Source organism: Pteropus alecto, unplaced genomic scaffold (genome assembly GCF_000325575.1).
Source record: "Pteropus alecto unplaced genomic scaffold, ASM32557v1 scaffold164, whole genome shotgun sequence".
Lineage (NCBI taxonomy): Eukaryota > Metazoa > Chordata > Mammalia > Chiroptera > Pteropodidae > Pteropus > Pteropus alecto.
The window spans coordinates 20,754,381-20,776,519 of record NW_006439568.1 but is presented as its reverse complement, the minus strand read 5'-3'; the positions used below and the strand labels follow the sequence as shown (position 1 = coordinate 20,776,519).

The window sequence follows — 22,139 nt, the reverse complement described above, 5'->3', positions numbered from 1 at the left end:
GTGTGACAATTGTCTCACATGTCTTCTCAGCGAATCCCAAATATCCCTAAGATGATAACAATCTGCAAACCTGAGTTCTAGATTAAATAATTACTCAATCTCAGGCTTGAGATAAGCGGGGTACATCTGAAATCTGATGAGCACAAGAGGGTTCTAATGAAAGCTTTGTAAGCAGCACTGAAACCGTCTCCCTTGCTACATGTGGATCCCATCCCCACTCCATGGTACTCAGTCAGGCCTCAGTTGTCAAATCTAGTTTTTATGTGAGAAGAAGAATGTAAAGTCCTTGTTTTCATCCCCAGACCATGACTTTGCTAATCAGATTCATTTGGGAACTATAGCTCGGGAAGGAGTTTTAGAAAATGTAGATTTTGCCAGGGGTTGGGCAGAAAAATCTGGAAAGTTTTGGAGCCGTGCGTGCAGTGGAAGAGCTGGAGAGGGGCGAGAAGAGAAGGCAGCTGAAGGGAGCGAGCCTCTCAGTGGGAACTGTGGGAGAGAAGCTGGTACGAACGGCTGAGCTCGTCTGCTTTACAGTCTTGTTTAGGATCAATGTGCCTCAAGTCCCTAAAGTGTTCTGGAGAAAGGGTGATAAACATTCTAATTCCAGTGACAAAATAAGAATGAGAAAGGGGGTCACCCAGTGTGCTGACCCTTGGGCTGATCCTACCCCGTAGGGACCCCTTGGGCCAGGCTCCCTGAGTTTGTCTTGAACCCATCCAAAGCTCTTGCTGCACTCCAAAGCAGCCTCCACAGTGATTCCATCTGGGAGGAAGGTCAAGCTCACAGCTGTGGCCCTGTCTGGGATTATGGATGTCATTGGGATAAACTTGGCCACAGTCAGTTTTCCCAAGAAACATTCACTGAAGTGTGCTCTAGAGGCAAGAGGTGAGCCATACTCTGTCTTCCTCCAGGACCCCTACTTGCCGTCCCCTCCAGCCCAGGTCTACCGCCATCTGTGCTGCAGTTAAAGTGCCAAGCTGCTGGGGATACCTGACTCCTTGGGGGAACTAGGAAGGACATAGAGCTAGAGCTATTTATACAAATGAGAGAAAGAGGTGCTGAGATTTTATAGGGCAGGTGAATATTTAGTAAAAGGAGCAGAAAGCAGGAGTCTCCATTCCAGCGATGTCCTGAGGCCTCGCACCCTCTCCTTGGCTTTCTTTTCTCCCACATGGAAACTTTTCTGTAACTCTTGACCAGTTAAAAGAGAATCAGTGGCACCAACTGATGAACACACACACACACACACACACACACACACACACACACACACCCCCCTCACAGGAATTTCAAACTTACACAGTCTAAATATTTTGTGAATTCCCAAGCCCAGGAATCTTAAGACAACAATAACAAAAATAGTATCTAGAAACCAGTATCTCACTAGGTCATATATAAGTATGACCACTTCAAAGGATCAAGAGCTGCCATGTTTCAGGAGCTGTAGAAATGATGTGGAGGAGACCGTAAGTTTACTTTTTGTCAGAAGTCTTAGGGATGCTGTGTAATTACATATCTTCAACCCTCTTTGGGGCTGGTTTGTTCCTTCCCTGAGTCTGTTCTGGCCTCAGGAAGGTCATCTCACTTGGTAATTCCAGGTGCCACCTGCTTTGTGTCTATGACTGGCCACCTCAGATGCTTCGCAAAGGTTGTCGAGAACCTGGTCACCCGTACAACACACACTTTGGTTTCTGGGACCAGCAGCTTTGTTTACACTCTTCTCTTCTCTGAGTGCTCACTAGCCCCTCTCCCCTCTCCTCGAAATCCTATCCATGTTAAGGGCACATTACCTTCCTCTAGGAAGCCGTCCACGCTGCTGTGTCATCTCCTTTCCTCTGTGCCAGCAAATGGCTCCATCTAAACCTCTCCTGCGTCATTTCGTTCCACTCACCCTGAATTGTAGTGACCCGGGACACTCTCCTTTCAGATGTGAGGGCAGCGATGGGCTCTGGCTATTCACTGAACCCCCGACAGGTGTTGCACAGGCTCGGGCTCAGGATTCATTAAGGCATAACTGTTGCCCACCCCATCGCCTTCGTCATGCTCTTCCTCCTCTCGATTTTCTCCTATCCTGCTTCTGTTATAAAGTTCCCCCTTTATACTTTCATAATTTTTTTTTCTCGTGGTCCCATCCTCTTGTTTTTCTTCTCTCTTTCTTCATATGATTAAACATATTCACGTGAAACTCCTTAAAGGTTCTTAGTCTGTGTAAAGTGATGGGCTCTCACCTTAGAAACCAAGCTAATGTGCTCATGGATACACGCTTGCCGTTGCAGACAGCTTCAGGGGCTCGTGGATTCGAGAGTCCACCCACAAATCCAGGTTAATAAAACCACTGTTCTTCGCTTACTCTCTCCCCCATTCTCACTCACTCATCCATTCACTCCATCATGCACCAAACATTTATTGATCAACTACTGTACAGTTGATCACAAGCCTTATGTTCTACTGAACCTTTGCCTTCATGCGGTTTACTATTAAATAAGGCAGGCCGACGTTATTAAAATAATCAAAAAGAAACTAAAGGTAAAACTTTTGTTGAGAACAGTGCTACAAAGGAAGATGCATGGTCTTATGAGATGATGTAATGGGGAAATTGGGCCTTGTCGGGAAGATTAGGGATGTGAGAGTCACCACGCTGAGGAGTGGTGACTGAGCAAAGAGATGAAGAAAGCCTAGAGCTTAAAGAGGTAAAGGACGGAGGGAAACACATGTCTGGACACTTGAGGCAGGAAGGATGTTAAGGCCAAGAGGGCATGCAGGGGAGCGTAGCATAAGATAGGCCCCTCGAGCAGACCACTGAGGCCTCACAGACCACCTTAAGGTATTTATGTTTCTCCAAGGAGCAAGAAAGAGATGGAACTGATAATAAATTTGATTTTCTTATCTACACCTATTTCCTAAATCTACCTCTATTCCCATATTTGCAGGCAATGGTCTTTAGAGAATTAAAGAATAATTATCCACAATTTATTTAACAATTATTTATTGAGTGTCTACTCTGTGCTAGGTGATGGGGATTCAGTTATTAACAAGACCAATGTGGCTTTTCTTATTTTATACCTCACCAATCCTCTGGCAGAGGGCTTGGGAGACACCACACTGGAGACTAAAAGCACCCCATTTTTTTATGAGTATTACTTAAATGGGTATAGTGAATCTAATAATGCCTAAATAATAGTTATACAATTCCTTATTTATTCTACATCTCGGTCACACGGTACAAGTAAAACCCACTAGTCTGGAACATTCTGTGTAACTCTCAGCCTCTAAGAGTTAAGGCTTGTAAAATTATCATTATGGGATTCTGATGGGAAGTCAACTGTGTAATAACCTAGAGATTATTCCCTAATACTCTTGTTGAACAAATGAATGAAAGACCAAGCAAACAAATGGATTTGTATTAGAAAATGAGGCTCTGACAATCGACAGGAAGTTTTTAAGAGTTTTAGTCTAGCCACAAGGAGAAAGGAGTGAAGTTGGGATAAGTAAATACAAAAAAACAAAAACAAAACAAAACAAAAAAATGAAGAAAGTCAAGATGCCCATACATGAATATATTTGCAAATGGGACTTCTGGAAGGGGGCAAGAAGCACAACATCTGAGTACATTGTGGGGTTGAGGAGGGAGTGAGTGCTCCTTTAAGAGGCTCGCATTTTCAGAGGCTCTCGTAGCACTGACTAGATTTTTTCTTTTTTTTTTTTAATGTACCTCAACCCACAGATGAGGATCACACAAAACCAGGTCTCTGACATGGGTGGTACTAGAGCAGTGAGCAAAGAGCTGAGGTGATGAGTCCCAGTGCTCCCAGCAGTGAGTAAGTGGATGACGGCAAAACCACATTTAAGGGGATTGTCTGTCCCTTCTCTCCCTTCCCACGGCATCAACAACCCAGAGCCGATTGCATTAGAACTTCAACATCTAGGACTCTACAGCACGGAGAGAGAAAAGATCCAACTCCAGACAGCAATCTGAAACAAATCATGTCTTTTATTAGCTCCAATTTTCCCCCACTCCTCCCCAATTTAATGGAATTAAACCATGAAGAGGCCAGGCTACTTCCCTACTTTATTTTTAGCAACATCAATGAGAGGCCCAGCAGAGACATCCTGTTTTTAATTAAACTTGAAGAGCCCTATTCTTGTCTCTGGGTAAACGAAGAGCTATGGGACACCCAGGGGCCGGGCTCTGGCTCTGCCCTATATGGGCCATGTGGCTAGGGTACTTACCAGCTTCTGCACGGCCTACATTTTTCTTTCTTTTTTCCCTTTTGGAATGTTGGAAAGGAAGGACTCACATCCTAACCAATAAAATTTGTGGGATTAACTGAGGACAGGCGCAACTCCAAGAGTTGAAGCTGAACCTTCTCTCTGAAGGAAAGCGGACTGACTCTTCTCTCCTAACAGGACATCCGAGGCCCCGCAACAACCAAGCGAGAGTAGAAGAGGTTTGGCAGTACAGGGTTGTTCAGATTATAGATCAAGATCAGCACCCTGCTTAGAGATTATTTCACATCAGGAAATGAGGGTGAGGAGAGGCCGTGAGGATCTTTCTTGGAAACATGTTTAAAATGAGATGAATAGCTATGTATCTGGAATGGTTAAGTACCTCCTTATTTAGAGCTAGAAGGATACGTTAAATGAGCAACTTTCCTAATGTTGTACGAGGTGCTTTAGGTGCTTTCACAGGTGGGGAGAGGATAAGGGGAAAATAAGGGCCCTACCTCTTTCAACCAAAGCAGCTCCACTCTTATTCTCTACCCCAACCTCCCCCCCCCCCAAAAAAACTGTATCATTTTGTAAAAAGCCCTATTATTCATCTTGTAATCAAGTCAAAGACGGCTTTGGCATCTCTCCACTATCTACCTCCATATCCAGGCAGTCGCCAGATCTATTAAATCTGCTTACTTAATATTTTTTAAATCTATTATTCCTCCTGCCACTATCATATTTCAAGTCAGTGGTGGTACCCATTGTTTTTAGATATGGGCAATTGATAGTTTTTTAATCTTATGTAAAGTGTTATTCAAAGGCAGCTTCGAACAGCCCCTTCCTAAAATCTCTTCTACTGTCCTCAACAGACATTCTGGAGTTGTGCAATAGGCTTTCCCATTTTGGTGGGGCAATAATGCATTTATTTTTGGAATGCTGACTTTGAGGTACCAGTGCAACATCTTAGAGGAGATGCCCATTAATGGCTGGACATAGTAGAGGTGAAGATCTGGAAGTAATCTCTTTCTTCATACCTAAAATGAGGTCAATGAGGTTGCTGTGAGGATTAAATGAGACAATGATGGTGTACTAGGTTGACTCGTGCCTTGAAAAAAATTCACCTTTACCCAAAACCTGCAAATGTGATCTTATTTGGAAATAGGGTCTCTGAAGGTATAATCAGGTTAAAATGAGCTATTAGATTAGGGAAGGCCCTAATCGATCCAATAACTGGTGTCCTTATAAGAAGGAGGAAACTTAGACACAGATACACAGATACACAGAAAGAGCATCATGTGATGATGGAGGCAGAGACTGGAGTGATACAGCTTCAAGCCAAAAATCGCCAAGGATGGCAAGCCGCCATCAGAAGCTAGGAGCAAGGCATGGAAATGGTGTCCTCCAGGAGTCGGGAGAAACCAACTTTGCCCACACCTTGGTTTTGGACTTCCGGCCTTCAGAACTGTGACAGAATAAATTCCTATTGTTCTAGGCCACCCAGTTTGTGGTGATTTGATACCATGACCCCAGGACACTACCTCAGAATGAAAAGCACTTATCACTATGCCTAGCTCATAACAAGCCCTGAGAAGATGAGACTTCCTGGAGGGAATGGAAAGAAAAAAGGCTGTGTCTGGAATTCTGCATGGGAATACCCATGTTTAGGGAACAGGAGAAGGAAGGGGTGTCTGCAGAGGAGACTGGGAGGGGACAGCCAGAGAGGTGCCTCCTCGGTAGTGGGCATCACTCTTGCTGTCAGATGGCATACTTGACGCTAAGAGTTAAACTCTTAAACTACAGAGTGGCTTGTCATGGTAGGATTAATTCCCTAACAGGAAGGGAGAAAACCAAACACAACAGTCAAGCAAGTACTAGGTTACTCCTTAGAGAAAGTCACTAGCCTAAGCTATTGCCTTAAAGAGTTTCCTCCAGGGAAGGGATCTAAGTTGCATTCCAGAGTAACCTCTGTGGTCTGTATTCATGATTGAGAATTAGGTGAGAGTTTGGAGCTGAATTCCCGGAGGCCACATCAAGATGGCCTAGAAGCTCTCCCCGTACCACACATGCACACGCTTTTTTTTTTTTCTCAGACGAGCACAGTGTTTTAGGTCTCTAAGGATCGCTATTAAAAGTGATATGGTGTCTATGATATCAATTTAGAAAGACCATTAGGAGAAAAAAATGCAAGTGCTACTCAGGAAGTGGTTCTAAAAAGAATGTATGAAACTCTCTTTGGCCCTTCCTTTGGTCCTCATTGGCACAAATATTCACAAGCTGGTTGCCTGAAATGGTCACAGTTGGTGCTTTTGTGACCAGGTGGGATTAATCTGTGGGTCTGTTTGGTCCTCCTGGAGGGCACTGCCACCATCATCACCTTCCTGCCTCCTCATCCAGTTGCTGTAGAGATATGTATGCCTTATTCATCACATGAGTGAATCAGAAAACAATTTTTTCCCATATTGCTAAAAGAAACAAAAATGACATCTGTGATGGGCAGCCAGTCAGACACCCAACCTCCTGCCTTTTCACAAAGAAAAGGTGTGAAGAGGTAAACAAAAGTTGTTTTGAAATTCACTCTGCCCTCACAAAAGGTGCCACTTACCTGGAATCATATCTAAGAGGGAGAGTCTGATTCTAAGACAAAGATTATTTGAATGCCAAGTATTTTCAGAGCAATCATTAACATCCAAGTAATGAATATGCTAATTAGAAAATATTCCAACTTGGTCTTTAAAGTAAATTCCTGAGGACTGCTATGAATAACACCACGTCAGACTATATATTCCATTCGGAAAGTCTCTAACTTGAATTTGAGAACAAATACAGACAGGCCATCTCCAAACTGTCCCAATGTACAAAGTGCACCTGTGGGCTGAGGGCCACAGTTTGGATTTGGAGAACTCCTGGTGCCAACCACATTCTCTCCCGAAAAGGTGATCTTCCTTTTACCCGAGTCCTGTGAGCATCAGAGCAGCCAGAAGTTTGAGCTTATTCCCAGATGGGCTGGTGTTTGGTAGACAAGAACAGCTGAAGAAGGCCGAGAACTCCTAAAGTTGCCTATATGAGAATGTCTCTTCCGTGAGGGTCCACCAATTGGGGGTTTAGTTAGGTTACTTCTCTTTTCTTTGTGAACATACATTTTATTACTAGGTAATTTAACTTAAAACTTAATGGAAGATTCTATCTATTGCCTTGATCTTTGAATGGGGAAAGACCTCTCTTTATTTTGCAGGGAGACATCCTGTCCCAGCTCTGGAAACTTCTAGAGAATAACAGTAACAAACATTTATTGAATGACATCCCATGACAGGCACTGTTCTGGATGCTGTACTTGTAATAAGTATTTAACCCTTACAATGACCTGTGAGGCAGCAAGTGCTATGATTAGTTCCAGTTCACAAATCATGAAAACAATGCACAGGAAGGTTAAGCAACTTGCCCAAGGACACGAAGAATAAGGGAGATTGAAAAAAGAGGGGGTCAAGGTGATACTGACCAAGACGCCAACTCTCACATACCAGTTCTTCCCTTGGCTCCCTCTTCATCTTCGTTTTGGATAAGCATGATCAATTTTGTCTCATCCATAAGGATAATGCAAGGCAGTTTACATGCTCCCAACCACTGGAAGCTCTGTCATTACAAATTTGTTCTTTCAAGGGTCCCTGTGAACTTTCTGAGAACAAAAGCAGGGACAGTTTAACTCCACGTTCTTCTCATACTCTCTCCCTGGAAGTGCTGTGGTCCCATTTTTGGATCCTTCAGTTCAGCCTTCCCTCACCCTCAAAATCCCAGAGAGCATCTAAGCATTCATGGCCCAAAGGGCAATGCCACTCATGTGCTCCTTGGCCCTTCCTCAGACATGCCTGCAGTTGTGATGGTCGTGGGTGCTCAGACCCGCCTCCAGCTGGGCTGAGGGACAGGGAACTGTGTAGGGCAGGAAGGAGCCCCTCCCTCTGTCAGTTCCGGGCTGACCCTAGCCCCGCCCCGGAGGCGAGGATCAGCTGTAACACGGAGAAAGGTCAGAGTCGTTATCTGGTTTGAGAACTCTGGCAGGCGGGTTTTGATGCCATAATAAAATGTCGGGCCTAAATCATGTTCCTAAATTTGTCACTTAAAAAAACAAACAAACAGATGCATGTGAAAATGTTCGTTTAAGACTCTAAAAATAAATCTGCATATGCTTTTGCTCATTCATCCAGATGTTGATATAGCACAAAACTATTTTTTAAAAAAGGAACTAAACTGCATTTCAGTGCGTGTGGTAGACCGAATAATGGTCCTCCCCAAAATGTGTCCATTCTAATCTCTGGAACCTGTGGATATACTTACATAGTAAAAGGGACTTTGTGGATGTGATTAAGTTAAGGATCTTGAGATGGGAAGATTATTCGGGGTTATCTGGTGGTCCCAATGTAATACAAGGGGCTTTATGAGTGGAAGAAACAGAACGAGATACCCAGAGGAACGGCAGCATGAGAAGGACGCGATCGACCCTCTGTTGCTGACTTCGAAGATGAATGGAAAGGGCCACGAGCCAAGGAATATGCCGGAAACTAGGAAAAAACAAGGAGACAGACTTTTCCCTAAAACCTCCAAAAGGAACACACTTGCGGACACCTTGATTATAGCCCACGGAAACTGATTTCAGACCTCTGACCTTGGGAACTGTCAGATGATAACTTCGTGTTGCTTTAAGGGACTAAGTTTATGATAATTTGTTCATTGCACCACAATGGAAACTCATACTGTGTATTTCAATATTACAGAGTCCACATTAGGGTGTCAGGAAGTAAAAAAGGATTCCAGCTTGTTGCCATAAACAATATTTTGTGGAACTACAGGAAGCAACATCAGGGAAGAAAAACTAAAAAACGTATAGAGTCCTATACTTCATTCATTGTCAAACCTAATTATAAACTTGTTTGCACCCCAATCCCTTGACCAGTTATTAATGTTTATAACTGAACATTTTGAACCTGCATTAAATAAATTTCTGAGTCTTGGAGTGACAGAGGTTCAGCCAAGAATTTATATACTGACACTTGTAATCAAGCAGCAGGTTTTACTCACAAAATAGAATCTGAATTTGTGTGTGATTCAGCTAAGCCACAGCTTGCCTCCATCTTATCACTTCTACCAGATATTTACCGAGGCACAAAGCAGAAATCTAAGGTACAGTGACTCTTCTGAAGTAAATGTAGCATCTGCAAATGTAGGTTCTCCTAAATGCTGCAGATCAGCTAGAACCAAAAAAGAGAATCCCCGTGAAGGCATACAGCTTCTTGGGACAGTGGCAAGGCCTAGAGTGTGGGCTTTCAAAGGGCGGCCAAGAGGATAAAACATAGAGTGGGAAGTTTAGTAGTAACCTACAGCAAATTCCAAGTCATCCAGAATCACTGGCAATAGGGGATCAGCATAAGAATGAAGCAGAATACACAAATTCTTGGTTTGCAAAGTAGCAGAACAGAAGAGCATAGCCTTTAATAGGAAAATGGTTCTAAATTTAATCTAATCTCGTTGGTGATTTGGAAGTCTCCTCGGGATGCTGCAATATTTCCTCTCTACCATTATACATATTAATCATCAGGGTGTGATATTGTAGAAGACAATTTGGGAAATTTGAGCCTTCCATTTTCAAGCTTCTTAAAAGCCCTGAGTATATAAGTGTTTATTAAGGACTCGGTGTCATTCCAGATACGTGTGCCTGGAAACGTACTGTCGGCCTGTGGACCGAGGTACTTTACAGAGAAGAAATGCCTTGTTAGGCTGTTGCTCCTTCAATTTCATGATCAGTTTTTATATTCCACATCGAACATGGAAGAAGTCAGCAAGGGCTCAGCAACTGCTTACTGGCACCTTCCTGGCACATTCGTTGCCATGTTCCCACTCTCCCTTGCAAACTGGATTCCATAGCTCAGGGAGAGAGTCTATTCTCTTCCCTGCACTATTGATTCCCAGGGCCAGCCATTTTGTAGGTGTCTCACTCTAAGTGCAGAATGAATGCAGGAATGGTGTGGTTGCTATTAGCCACGTGGTCTGCAGGGTTCTCCCTGTGCGGGGTTCAACATCTTCAGTCCTGGCCACCAAACCGCTGACCAGGGGCAGCCAGGAGGGCTGTGCGAAAATGATAAACAGGACATAACACAGTGGCTGACAGGAATTCTTCTTCTTAGATCCCAATCAGAAAGCAATTCTCTCCAAAAAGAGAACATGCTCGTTCCCGTCATGCAGTGAAGCAGAGAACACGGGGCAGAGCACGGCGCTCCCGGATAAAAAGGAGAGACAAAACAGAGCTATTAAAACGATTCACCTTTTTGTCTAATTTTAAATTTTGTCTAATGAGCAGAGATTTAGAAAAATTGTAAACGTGCAATGATATGGGGCACACTTTACTCACTTCAGGAGGACATTTGGAAAAACAGTTTGGTAGAGTGTACCAAGAGCCATAGAAATAAGTGCTCATTCCCTTTGGCCTAGTAATTGCACTTCTGGGAATTGAGTCTAAGGGAATAATCCTAAATATAGCAAAAGCTGCATACACAAGAATTATTTATTTGTCATTTTATTTTTAAAAGTTACAATAGTATGTATAGTAATGAAAACTGGAAAGAACCTATCCAACAATAAGTGAAAATTAAGTAAATTATAGTGTATGACTATTATGCAGCCATTAAAATATCTTTATCAAAAGTTTTTATAACATGAGAAATGCTTGTGTTATTATATTAAGTGAAAATGGCAAGATACAAAATTTCATATATATTATGAAATCAATATTTTTAAATGCATGGAAATAAGACCAGGAGGATATATTAGAAAATTATTAGCAATGATTCCGTGGATGGAGTAGGGTTGTGGAGAATTTTTCTTTTTCTTTCAGTTTTTTCTATACTGCCCCTATTTTTACAGTAGACATTACATTTTTCATACATTTATCCCTGCAGAGGAGAGAAATCCTTCTTTTTGTTTAAGATCCCTGTCTCTGAGGGATTAATTCAACACATGTTCTTCAGACAGTTACTGCTCAGGGTGAAGGAAAAGCCACTGGTGGCCCAAGCAGAACGGAGAACCAGCTGGCAGATCTTGGAGTTTCCTAATACAGGGAGGTCACATGGACTCCTGCTCCCAAATCCCTTCACGGTTCACAATTGTCACTCTAACTGTCCGTGAGGTTCCATCTCACTGGCCCAGGAGCAAACCCCAGGTCTCAGCCGCAAGGCTCCATAACAAGGCAGTCTTTTGGGCATCTTTCGGGTTCCGACCTTAGTTTCTGTAACCAGGCCTCCTTGATTTCTTGAAAGCAAGTGCCCCTACACCTCTGCCCTCATTCTCACCAGCATCTAAGGACTTTCTGCCTCCTCATGTAACATCCACCTCCCAACCTTCCAAACCACCCCCCACCTCCACCACCCCCTGAACCCAGGTGTCCCAGCGTGAGTGTTGGCCTCTGTGATAAGCCCTTCAGGAAGCCAAATGCCCAGTCTTGGTTCTGCTCTGTGCTGCCAGATTCTTCCCTATTGTGCCCCTCTCGCCCTCCAAGATGGTGAGTGACCGCCGTTTCTCCCTGCTGCCACCCGCCCAGGGAGATCGTCCTTCTGATCGCTTGCAGCTGAGGCTCCCCGGATCCTCTGTTGAACCACGTCTCAGGTTTTCAGGTTTGTCTCTGGGTCCCACTCCCCACTAATCAAGTTGCCATTGCCATGACATAGCTCCTTTTGTCCCTTTCCCACCTTCCCCTTGTGTCCCACAAGGAAAACGTGGCCAATACACGGGCCCCTTCTCCTGTTACTTCAGGAAGCTTACTCTGGGTGAGTGATCTGGGGGAATAAAATGGAGTTGAAGCCTCCCACCGAAATGATGGAGGCTTCAACTCTACAATGCTGTATCTCTGATGAGATAGAACCTAGAGATCCCTCCCTTTATTCGAGAGTCTAATACAGTTGTAAATTAATGACGGCGATGATGATGAGCTTTTCTAATGGCTGGTACTGCGCTAAGCATTGATCACGGAAAGTCACATGTAATCTTAAAATCACCCCACGACATGGGTGGGCTTTGTTGGCAGTTCCATTTTTCAGATGAAGACAGTGAGGCTACTTAGGTGAACTAACTTGGTCAAAGTGACAGAGGCAGTGACTTAAAGAGGCAAGGTTTGAACCCAAGTCAGAGTTTAACCATTAAATACCACATCAGGAGATATGACCTCAAAGGCAGGTCATTGCAATGAGTGGATGGAGTGGCCATAGTGGGCTTGACCAGCTGTAGACTGCATGTCCATCTGCAGGATGAAAGTTACCACAAAGTCCCAGGTGACTTAAGCCAGTAAAGAATGGGGGCCCAGTGTTGCCAGATCTCCCCCAAGCAATCCGCATTTTTATGTGCAATTTCCATGTTTTATAATGTGTGTTCGATGTTTTTAAAAACACAGGGTAGGCCGAATCAGTGCCCAGGTGGGCCACCAGTTTGTAACCTCTGCCCTAAGCTATACTGTGCACCTTCCAATTCTTACTGCAACTCACACTCTTCTCTTTGGGAAGGGCTCGGGCTACATACCTGCACAATCTCTAGCATTTCTGCCTTGCTGATGTAGCCATTTCCATCCAGGTCATACATGCTGAAGGCCCATTTCAGCTTCTGCTCCAGCTTGCCCCTTGATGTCACACTCAGGGCTATGATGAATTCTCTAAAGTCTATTGTCCCGTCTCCATTGGCATCGAAGGTGCGGAAGACATGCTCTGCAAATTTGGAAGCATCCCCATAAGGGAAAAAGTTCCCGTAAATTTTCTTAAACTCTTCCATTGACAAATGTCCACTGGGGCAGTCTCTCAAGAAGCCTTTATACCATTCCTGGATCTCATGCTCTGTAAAGTCTGTGCTTTCCAGCAAGTCTTGCATGACCTCTGGGCGCAGCTTGCTGTTCTGTTTCCCCATCTTGGCAGCAAGAATTCAGCTGTAGATAGAAAAGAATATATATAATTTTTAGACTTGTTCTTTAGAGGCACATTTCATAATTTGTGATTGCTCCTCTGGGAAAAAGAAATAAACTCTATTTTAGTCTAACAATATTGTCTAAGTTTCCCAACATTGTGGTCAGCCAAACAAAATGATAGAAAGAGAGGCAGGCCAAATTCGCAGAGCAGAAATATCATTGACCAGAAACTGATATTTCTTTTACATAGAGCCAGACCGTAAACAAGAGATGCATATTGAAAGAGAGAGAAAGTAGGGAGAATGTTAGGGAGAAAAGGAGAAAAAGAGAACGAGAGAGAGAGAGAGAGAGAGAGAGAATTAGTTGTGTCTTATCTGTTTGCAAGTTGTCTACCCTGGCATTAAAAAGATGGGATCTAACACCCAATCCAAGTATTAGAAGGGGTAATTAAAGGACAGGAAGAGAGAGAGAAAGAAGCGATCACTTGCCTTGTTTTATTACTAGAATATTTACTAATAAAGTGCTGCTTGGGTACCTTCTGAATGTTATAAACACAGACATGAGTAAGGAAAATAGAAACTAATACCATTAAATGCTACCAATCTAGGTCAGTTTTTTAAATTCACAAAGTCAAGTCACTGTTGACATTGGGTTTAGATGGGAAAGATGATGCTTCATAAACTTGTTTATATCTTATCATTGTTACTTATGAAATAGGCCAAACTTTCTTTTTAAAAATACAAATAACTTCATATTTTCTTATCCTAATGGTAGCACACATCCATAGTAAAATAGTAAAACAAAAAAGTGATATATTAAAAAAAAGATCAGCATCATTTCAAATCTTAATACTTAGAGACAACCACTGCTAGTATTTTGATGTGTATCCTTCCAGATTTTTTGAATGTATATTATTTAAATATACTGTTATCATATGTTTTAATGCATTTACATTTAAAAAAACAAGAATATGTATCTTGTACCTTCTTGTTCCATATTTTTCAACTTAATATAACGTTGAGAATAAAGGCAATTTTTATTAGTTGGAAAAATGCTTGTAATTACCATCTTTCTATTCATATAGCTTTGACGCTTATCAAGCATCTTATACCAGACATGTTTCTGGCCTTGTGGATGCAAAGAAAAGTGAGATATGTCCCCTCCTATTTAAGGGACGCTCAGTTGTATATGGATGGGGTGGTGGTGGCAGGAAGGGAACAATACAGTAAACTGAAAATGGATGTGGTGCAGTAAGAACACACAGAAAGGACACCTCAGCCGAATGGGAGCAATCGGGTAAGCCTTCCTGGAGGAGGTGATACCGGAGCTTATTCCTATTTCCAAAGTTTTATGATTTAAGTGTGGTAAGATAAACTGCTTATCATAAAGAAGTTCTGCATTTTTCTTTTATTGGGGAAAAAAACTGAAAGTAAGGCTTGGAAAATTATAGAATATATAAAAGACAATATATCTCTATTTTAATCATGATTTTCCTTTTCCTTTGAGATTTTATACTTGGTGCACTTATTTATTTACGTCTGCATAGTTTACCCCTTGAGACACAGTCTCCATTGGTGTTAGGCTCCCTAGGACCTTCCAACCTTCCACAAATAACATTTGGTGAGTTAATGAATGACAGATAAATAATTACAACATAAAAATATGGAATAATCTTGGAAAATGAGTCTTTCCATCACAAAGATGAGGCCCTGGTTTTCAGAACGCTGTTTGACACACTAAAGCTGTCTGGTAGATAAGACCTGGTCTTGGGAATCCCCACCCCAAGTATTATTGAGATGTAATTGACATAAAACATTGTGTAAGTTTAAGGTGTACAACAAAATGACTCACTATATATATGTGTATATATATGCGTGTGTGTATATGTATATATGTATATACACACACACACACTGTAAAATGGTCACGATAAGTCTTGTTAACATCCATCCCCACACAGAGTTATAATTTTTTTCCTTGTGATGAGAACTTTTAAAATCTACTCACTTAACAACTTTCAAATACGTAATACAGTTTTGTTAATTGTAGTCACCATGCTGTACATTATATCCTCCGAACTCATTCATCTTATACCTGGAAGTCTGTACCTTTTGACCCACCTACACCTCTTTCCCCCACCTCCCACTCTTGGGGTCTCTTACATTAAGTTGCCTGAACACCTGTCTGTTGCCCTCACTAAAAATCAATTCCTAGAGGGCAGTATTTGTACCTCACACTGCTCAGATTTCTTACTTAACCTCCACAGTTCAGGAAGCAACAAGCAATCCTTATCAGCTGCCAAGTGGACGGATTTTGTTTTCCAAGTTCTGCACTGGAGGCAGAGTTGGCTCTGCTCCCGCCCCCAGGCAGGCTTCCCCGAGGGGCAGGGAGAACAGAGGTCCCTTCCTATTAGCAGGGCCACCAGCTGCAGGAAGGAACTTCCTTTCAGAGGTCCCTCTTTTTGTGGAATCAGGCAAACATTACATTATGCAAGAGCAAAATTAAACTACAACTCCAAACAGAATTTATAAATCGAAACTTCTAATAACTTTCGCTCCCTTCTTATGTTCCTTTTATTCTGGAGGGGAAAATAAAAGGAAAGTTAGAGAGGCTGGTTTTTATTAGAATTTTAAAACCGTCATCTAGTTGCTAAGTTGGCAATTTGCCAGAGGCAAGAATTCAGAAACATGAGGTAATACATAATACATGGGTTTACGGCACTGAAACATTTGATGGAATTTACAAATAATTTTGAGTTTTCCTTTCAGGGATTTCTAAGATGTAGCTCTTTGGTGTGGTGTTCAATCAAATCACCGTTATTGCACTTTTTTATTACACTTTGGCTCCGTGCAAATTACCACGTGCCCGTCCTTGGGGGTGGGGGTTGGGGGTGGGGAGGGAGGAATGCCATTATGATATTTAAATTCACTCTCTTAAAGAATAATTTATTTCCCTAAATATATCAAACACTGTTTCTTCCAAACCAAACCGAAGTTTCTTTCTCAATGTTTAAAAACTGTTTTCTCATGTATTAGCTGTTTTTGCACTAGAAACAAATTGCCTCAACGTTTTGGCTAAGTCTCCCACTGAGACTGATGTGTGTGCAGCTATTTTTGGTAAACAGTAATTAAACCACATTTACGAATTCATTAGCACAGAAAGACCATAACACAAACAAGGCAGAAGAGCATGGAATAAGTTATTTGGGAAGCGGGTGTTTGCAATTTAGTCCTGCATTCGTTTCAGTAGATAACTACAAAAACTTTACTACGTCTGAACTTGCAAAAACCATCTGGACATGGTTTAGGCTGTATGACAAAAATCTCAGGGGACGTACAACAGTTTCACTCCGTGGGGGAGGAGGGGAAAAATATAGGAATGCCTGACAATACCTTTTTCTTCTGAAAGATGGAAATTTCTCCCTGTTTGAGTCAAAGAGGGGGAAAAAATAACATCAGGGAAATGCCAAATTAATTAGCAGTCAAGAAAGAGGCTGGAGACAAAAGTTGCACCCCAGGTCAAATCCTTTTCATTACTCCTTTCAGTCTTAAAACATTTATTTCATCCAGTAGAACATAATGGGGAAAATCTCAGACCATTGAATAAAATTGTTTGATTTCAAAGTCTAGCTCTATTGTTGACTAGCTCTTGGCTAATACATTCAACTTCTTGGTGGACTTCAGTTTTCTCATCTGTAAAAAGAATTCAGTAGTATGAGGTCATATCTCATTGATTTGATGTGAAAATTAAATGAGACAGTCACACATGTAGAGCTCCAGCATTGAGTCAGGGTCAGACATCATGGAAAATGAAAACCACGTCTTATCCTTGATAGCCTTTCAAACATTATTCTACTGAATCTTTACAGCAATCCTGAGTTATAGGCAAGATAGTCTTTCTCCATTTTATAAGCAAAGAAATTAAAACTCAGAGAAGCTAAGCAACTTGTCCCCAGTCACACAGCCAAACGGTAAGCTGGAGTTGTGTTTGGCTGTCCACTGGTTTTACCACTACACCCTACCAGCTCCATGGACAAAGGATGCATAGAAATTAAAACAATAGTTCCATAAAAAGTCAGAAAGAAGCGGTGAAGAGAGAGGCGACAACTTTCTACTGGAACTCACTCATTCCACACGTATGTGCTACGTGTTCACTCGGGGTGAGGCACGGTTCTAGGCACTGGGGACTCTGCAGGAAACAAACAGACACAAAATTCCCTGTTCTCATGGAGCTTACTGTCTCCAGTGAGGGAGACACACAGTAAGTAAGTGAAAGGTTAGATGGAGATGTGCCCTGGAGAAAAGTAAAGAAGGACAGGGGTCGGAGAACGCCAGGGTGGGTGGTTGGGTGTTGAAATTTTAAATAAGAAGCCACGAAAGGCCCCATTAAGAAAGTAACATTCAGAAAAGACCAGAAGAAGTAAAGGCGGTAGCCATAGGGATAACAGAAAAGACTATTCCAGGCAGAGAAAACAGCAAATGAGAAGGGTCTGGAAGAGGAACATGCTTAGCATGCTCAGGGCTATGGCTGGAGTGGGGGCGTGAGGAAGTGAGGGAGATGAGGTCAGGATGGAAATGAGGGCCAGATGATGTGGGACCTGGGGGTGACCGTAAAGACTTCTGTTTTCACCGAGTGAGACGAGTAGCTGCACGATTTCAGCACAGGACTGATAGGACTGACTTATATTCTACCAAGACCACCTTGCTTGTTGTGTTGAGGGTAAGCTAAAGAAGGGTGAGGGCAGAGGTGAGGAGACACATTCAGAGGCCACCACAGTGATCTAGGCAAGAGACGGGGCTGGCCGGAGCCGAGGCAGTAGCAGCAGAGGAGGTGACGATGTGCCGGATTCTGGACACAGCTTGAAGGAGTCAACAGGACTGGGTGACAATTCAGATCTAGGGTGTGAAAAAAGAATAGTCCGGCACAACTCCAACCTTTGGCCTGAGCAACTGCAAGGATGACGTTGAGGTTTGTTGAGATGAGAAAAAGGTGGTGGGAGAAGCAGGGCTTCGGCATGGATATCGGTACTTAACTGTGCGTGTGTTAATTCTGTTATGCATCCTATGACACATCCCGTTAAAGACGCCAAGCAGGTAGCTGGGTACGTAAGTCTAAAGTTCAATGAAGAAGTCCAGCGAGGCAACATAATTCGGGGGTTAACAGTATATAGATAGTATCTATAGCCGAAGGCTGGAGGAGAGCACCAAAACAGTGAATGGGTAGAAAAGAAAAGGGGATAAGGATTGAGTCACTCTGACCTTTGGACTCTGAGAGAGGAGGAGAATGAGAAGAAATGGCCAGCGAGGAGGGAAGACAACACAGAGGCTGAACCATTCCCTCTTCATCATTGCGTGGCACAGTAAAGTGCTCAACAGAACGGAATGATGAGAATTGGAGCTCTTGTGTCCTCTCTGAGTCTTGTGCTCTCCCTCATTCCAACCTGTCCCAGCTCAGTGAAGGACACCGTCGTCCGCCCAGCTGCTCACTCCACAGCCCTAGGACCGATCTGTTCTTTCTTTCACGTTTGTTCAGTCAGCACACGCTGTTGATTCTGTTTCCAAAATTTGTCTCAAATCCATTTACTTCCATGTTCACTGTCACAGCCTCGGTCCCAACTACCATCATCTGCATCCTAGATGTCCACCTTACCATCCTAGCTAGAATCTCACTCTTTGCTCTTGTCCTCCTTCTCCCTACCTCTGGCCCCAATCTACTCTCCACTCAGCTCTCCAGAGTGACCTTTGAAAAACACAAAACAGACTATGTCGCTCTGCTTAAAGCTCTATGCAGACTTACTAAAATTCAGGCTCCCTCCTTTAGCCCACCAGGCTTGGTCTGAGCATGCCCCTGGCCATCTCTGACTTCTCCCTCAGTCCCCTACGCTCAGGTCCCCTGGCCTCCTGCATGGTTCATATTTTACCTCTTAAGGGCTTTTATTTCAGGGCCTTGAAGAATACTTTTAAATAGCAAGTAATTCTTCAACCCTTATAAATAAAATGTATATTATACATAACATATATCATGTATACTATTTTTTTCTGAATCTGTACTGCGTTTCATCAAGTGCAATGCACATCTATTCCATTAAACATCAGAATTCGTTATTCTATAGTTTACTCTGACGAGGGCAATATGGAATTTCACAACTCATTTTGGGACAAATCCAGTCTCCCAAAAAATAAACCTCGGGTTAATATTGACCATGGATGAAAAAGGGAAAATATACAAGAGACATCAAACCACCAACAAAGAACCATGACCAGGAATCTAAAACATGAAGTTAACTTTTCATTTAAAAAGAAGAAAAAAAGGGCCAGCACCAAAAAATGATGCCACAGAGAAAGGCAATGGCGACTCGTGAACAGTCTTTTGGAATTCATGTGCTCCCTTATTTATTTCTGGTATCTGCGGAGAGAAAAATCTGTAGCATTTCATTTCTGTAATTCCTCATAAGGTTGTAAAAACTCTGTAAGTTAATTCTTCAGAGCCCAGAGTTAGATCTTCTAGAGAAAAGTCATAACTTACCCTGGGTAACCTGGTTAGCTTCAGAGGAAAAGTCTCAATGCAAATTGCACTGAGGTCTCCTAAAATGGAATTTACAAGATGCGAGCAGCTAAAGTCAAGTTCAGCTGCAACAAAGAACGCAGAACTCACAGTGGTTTCAGGAAGAGACCAGGATAATTAAAATAGTTGCCTATTTGGGACATGTCGCTTTGTCCTCTGAAAGTTGCTTTGAATTTTCAACCAATGAAAAATCTCAATTATGAAAACATAACTAGAAAACTGTTCCTAAAATATGAGGAAGGAAATGATAAGCGTATAGGAACGGGAGCAAGCGTTCATTTACCATGACTTCAGGTATCACAGCCATCTGAATTGTACAGGTAGCTAAAACCCAGCAAATTCATTTCTAGGTCAGTTATCTTTGATTATGACCAAAAAAAAATGACTAAATAAAAATCTGAAGACCATATTGCCTTAGAAATATCTGTTTAATGGAACTTGCCTCTCAGTGGGAGTTTGAAAGACCATATATATAAACTGACATATTTATATATAATGAGCAAATTAAGAAATGAAACACAGTGGAGCTTAAAGGGAAAAATTAAAATATTAAAGAGGGACAACTGAAGTTACATAATAATCCCTAACTTAGTTTTATTTTGACCAAAGCGTATTGTGTCCTCCAGCCTCTGGTAAGATCGGCTGTTGAAAGGAAACCTGATCTATTTCCTACAACTCAGGTGGATCACAAAATGGCTTTGCTGGCATTGCCTGAGTATGTCACAAAGCCACTGCTTGCAGGGAGGCCTTCTTCTCTATGAGGATGGGCATGGAGACCCACATCTCCTGATTGAGGAGGACACACCTGTGACTCATGGTCACATACCTAGCACTCGCTCTCCTGCAGAGAGATTTGAGGTGAGAACTGAACAGGTACAACATACATATTGAGCAGGAGGCTCACTAGAAACAAGCAGAGACATAAAGCCAGGGACACCTGTCTGCCCTTCTCAGGGTGAGCAGGGCGTGTGGTCTCCAAATGATCTGGGCTATTGTCTACAGAGCCTGCATTTCAGACTGCAGGGGGCCTGGTCTTGAGTTCTTTTCCAGGTTTTATTTTCCATAAAAATAAAGTACAACCACATTACTGCTAACAAAACATAGATTTCTGTTAAGAATCTGAATAGAACATTATATAACAACTCTTTGCCCCTCCCCGCAAAATGGGAATACCATTTTTGTTTTTGCTGATTACCAAAGTATCACATTATTACTGTAAAACTATAAGAAATAAAGAGATGTAGAAATTAGACCGTGAACACCCTTGCTCTGATCCGATAGCTCTCCATAGAAGATAACTACTATTACCAGTTTTCATCGTATATATCCTCTTAGACATTTAAATGCATACATATGAAATCTATACACTCTAACAACAAATAGGATGGATCATAGTATAATATTCTGTAACCTTCATTTTACTTAAAAGTATATCGTGGATATTCTTCTATATTATACACATAAATATATCTCGTCCTTTTAAATTGCTGAATTCTCATTGAGTAATTGAATTCAATGGATGGTATTATGCCGAGCATTGAATCAGGTGGCTGATAGAATAGTTAGTAATGTGAGGTTTACAGCCCTTTGGTAATCCATCACATGAAATTTATTTCATCATACTCGGTGGACATTTAGGTTGCTTCAATTTTCCTTTATTCACTTGGTATTTACCTTAGTCCTGGTTCCTGGATTTATTGCAAAGAAGTTCTTGATGTCTTTGACAAGTATCATGATTGCAGACCCTCCCTTATAAATTCTTCAACAAGCCATTTTCCTCTAGAGCCTTCATGTCCTAACCATGCATTTTGCGAGAGTTTGCACTCCAGCTTGGATTAGACTTGAACGGGAACTGGAATTGGACTTGGAATTCCATCCCACCCGCTGGCCCTCCCATGTTATAGGCACATGCATGCAAGCCTGACATTTGCTATTTCCAGCACCTAGGGGGGCACATTCTCCCTGTTCTTTAAAGAGTACATTATTGTTACCACATAAATGTCCCCTCTTTTTTCAGCCTAAAGAGATATTTTACCCAAAGAGCACCTTAAATCCCCTATTATTTGATCCTCAATTTTTGACTTTTCATGCCCACTGCTTTCCCTGCTACTCCAAGTCTAGCTGATGGCTGACGCCCCCCGCCTTCCCCTCCCCACTTCCTCCTACATTGTTAGCAATTGGAGGTGAACTTATATTGCATGCTTAAAGTATCTTTAAGTAAACCCACAGGGCCATAGTAAACGGTCACCTTCCAGACCTGCGGAAACTATAAAGCTGTTTTAAAGAAAGAAATCAGTGGAGAACCTGAGATCAAGGGCTTCAAATGAAGTGCACATATTCCTTCCATGTCTGACCACCTGGCCATCAGACCACTACATCAGAGCTGCACATCTGGGCCTTGGGGCCAGATGTCAAATCAGGGCTGGCTGCAGAG

The 22,139-nt window shown here is 42.4% G+C and overlaps 1 protein-coding gene across 6 annotated transcripts in view; it reads right to left on the bottom strand.

Moving 5' to 3' along the window:
• The window catches only part of NCALD (neurocalcin delta), a 382,331-nt gene that overhangs the window by 6,697 nt on the left and 353,495 nt on the right, over window positions 1–22,139 (bottom strand). For 5 of the 6 annotated variants that reach the window (XM_015593057.2, XM_025050121.1, XM_015593058.2 and 2 more), the window contains one exon: window positions 12,766–13,162. In XM_015593057.2, coding sequence (XP_015448543.1) covers window positions 12,766–13,143 — 378 coding nt within the window. In that variant the 5' untranslated portion in view covers window positions 13,144–13,162. Of the gene's footprint in view, window positions 1–12,765; window positions 13,163–15,371; window positions 15,378–17,552; window positions 17,563–22,139 lie in introns of those variants that run through there. The other variant, XM_015593056.1, reaches the window with a different exon arrangement.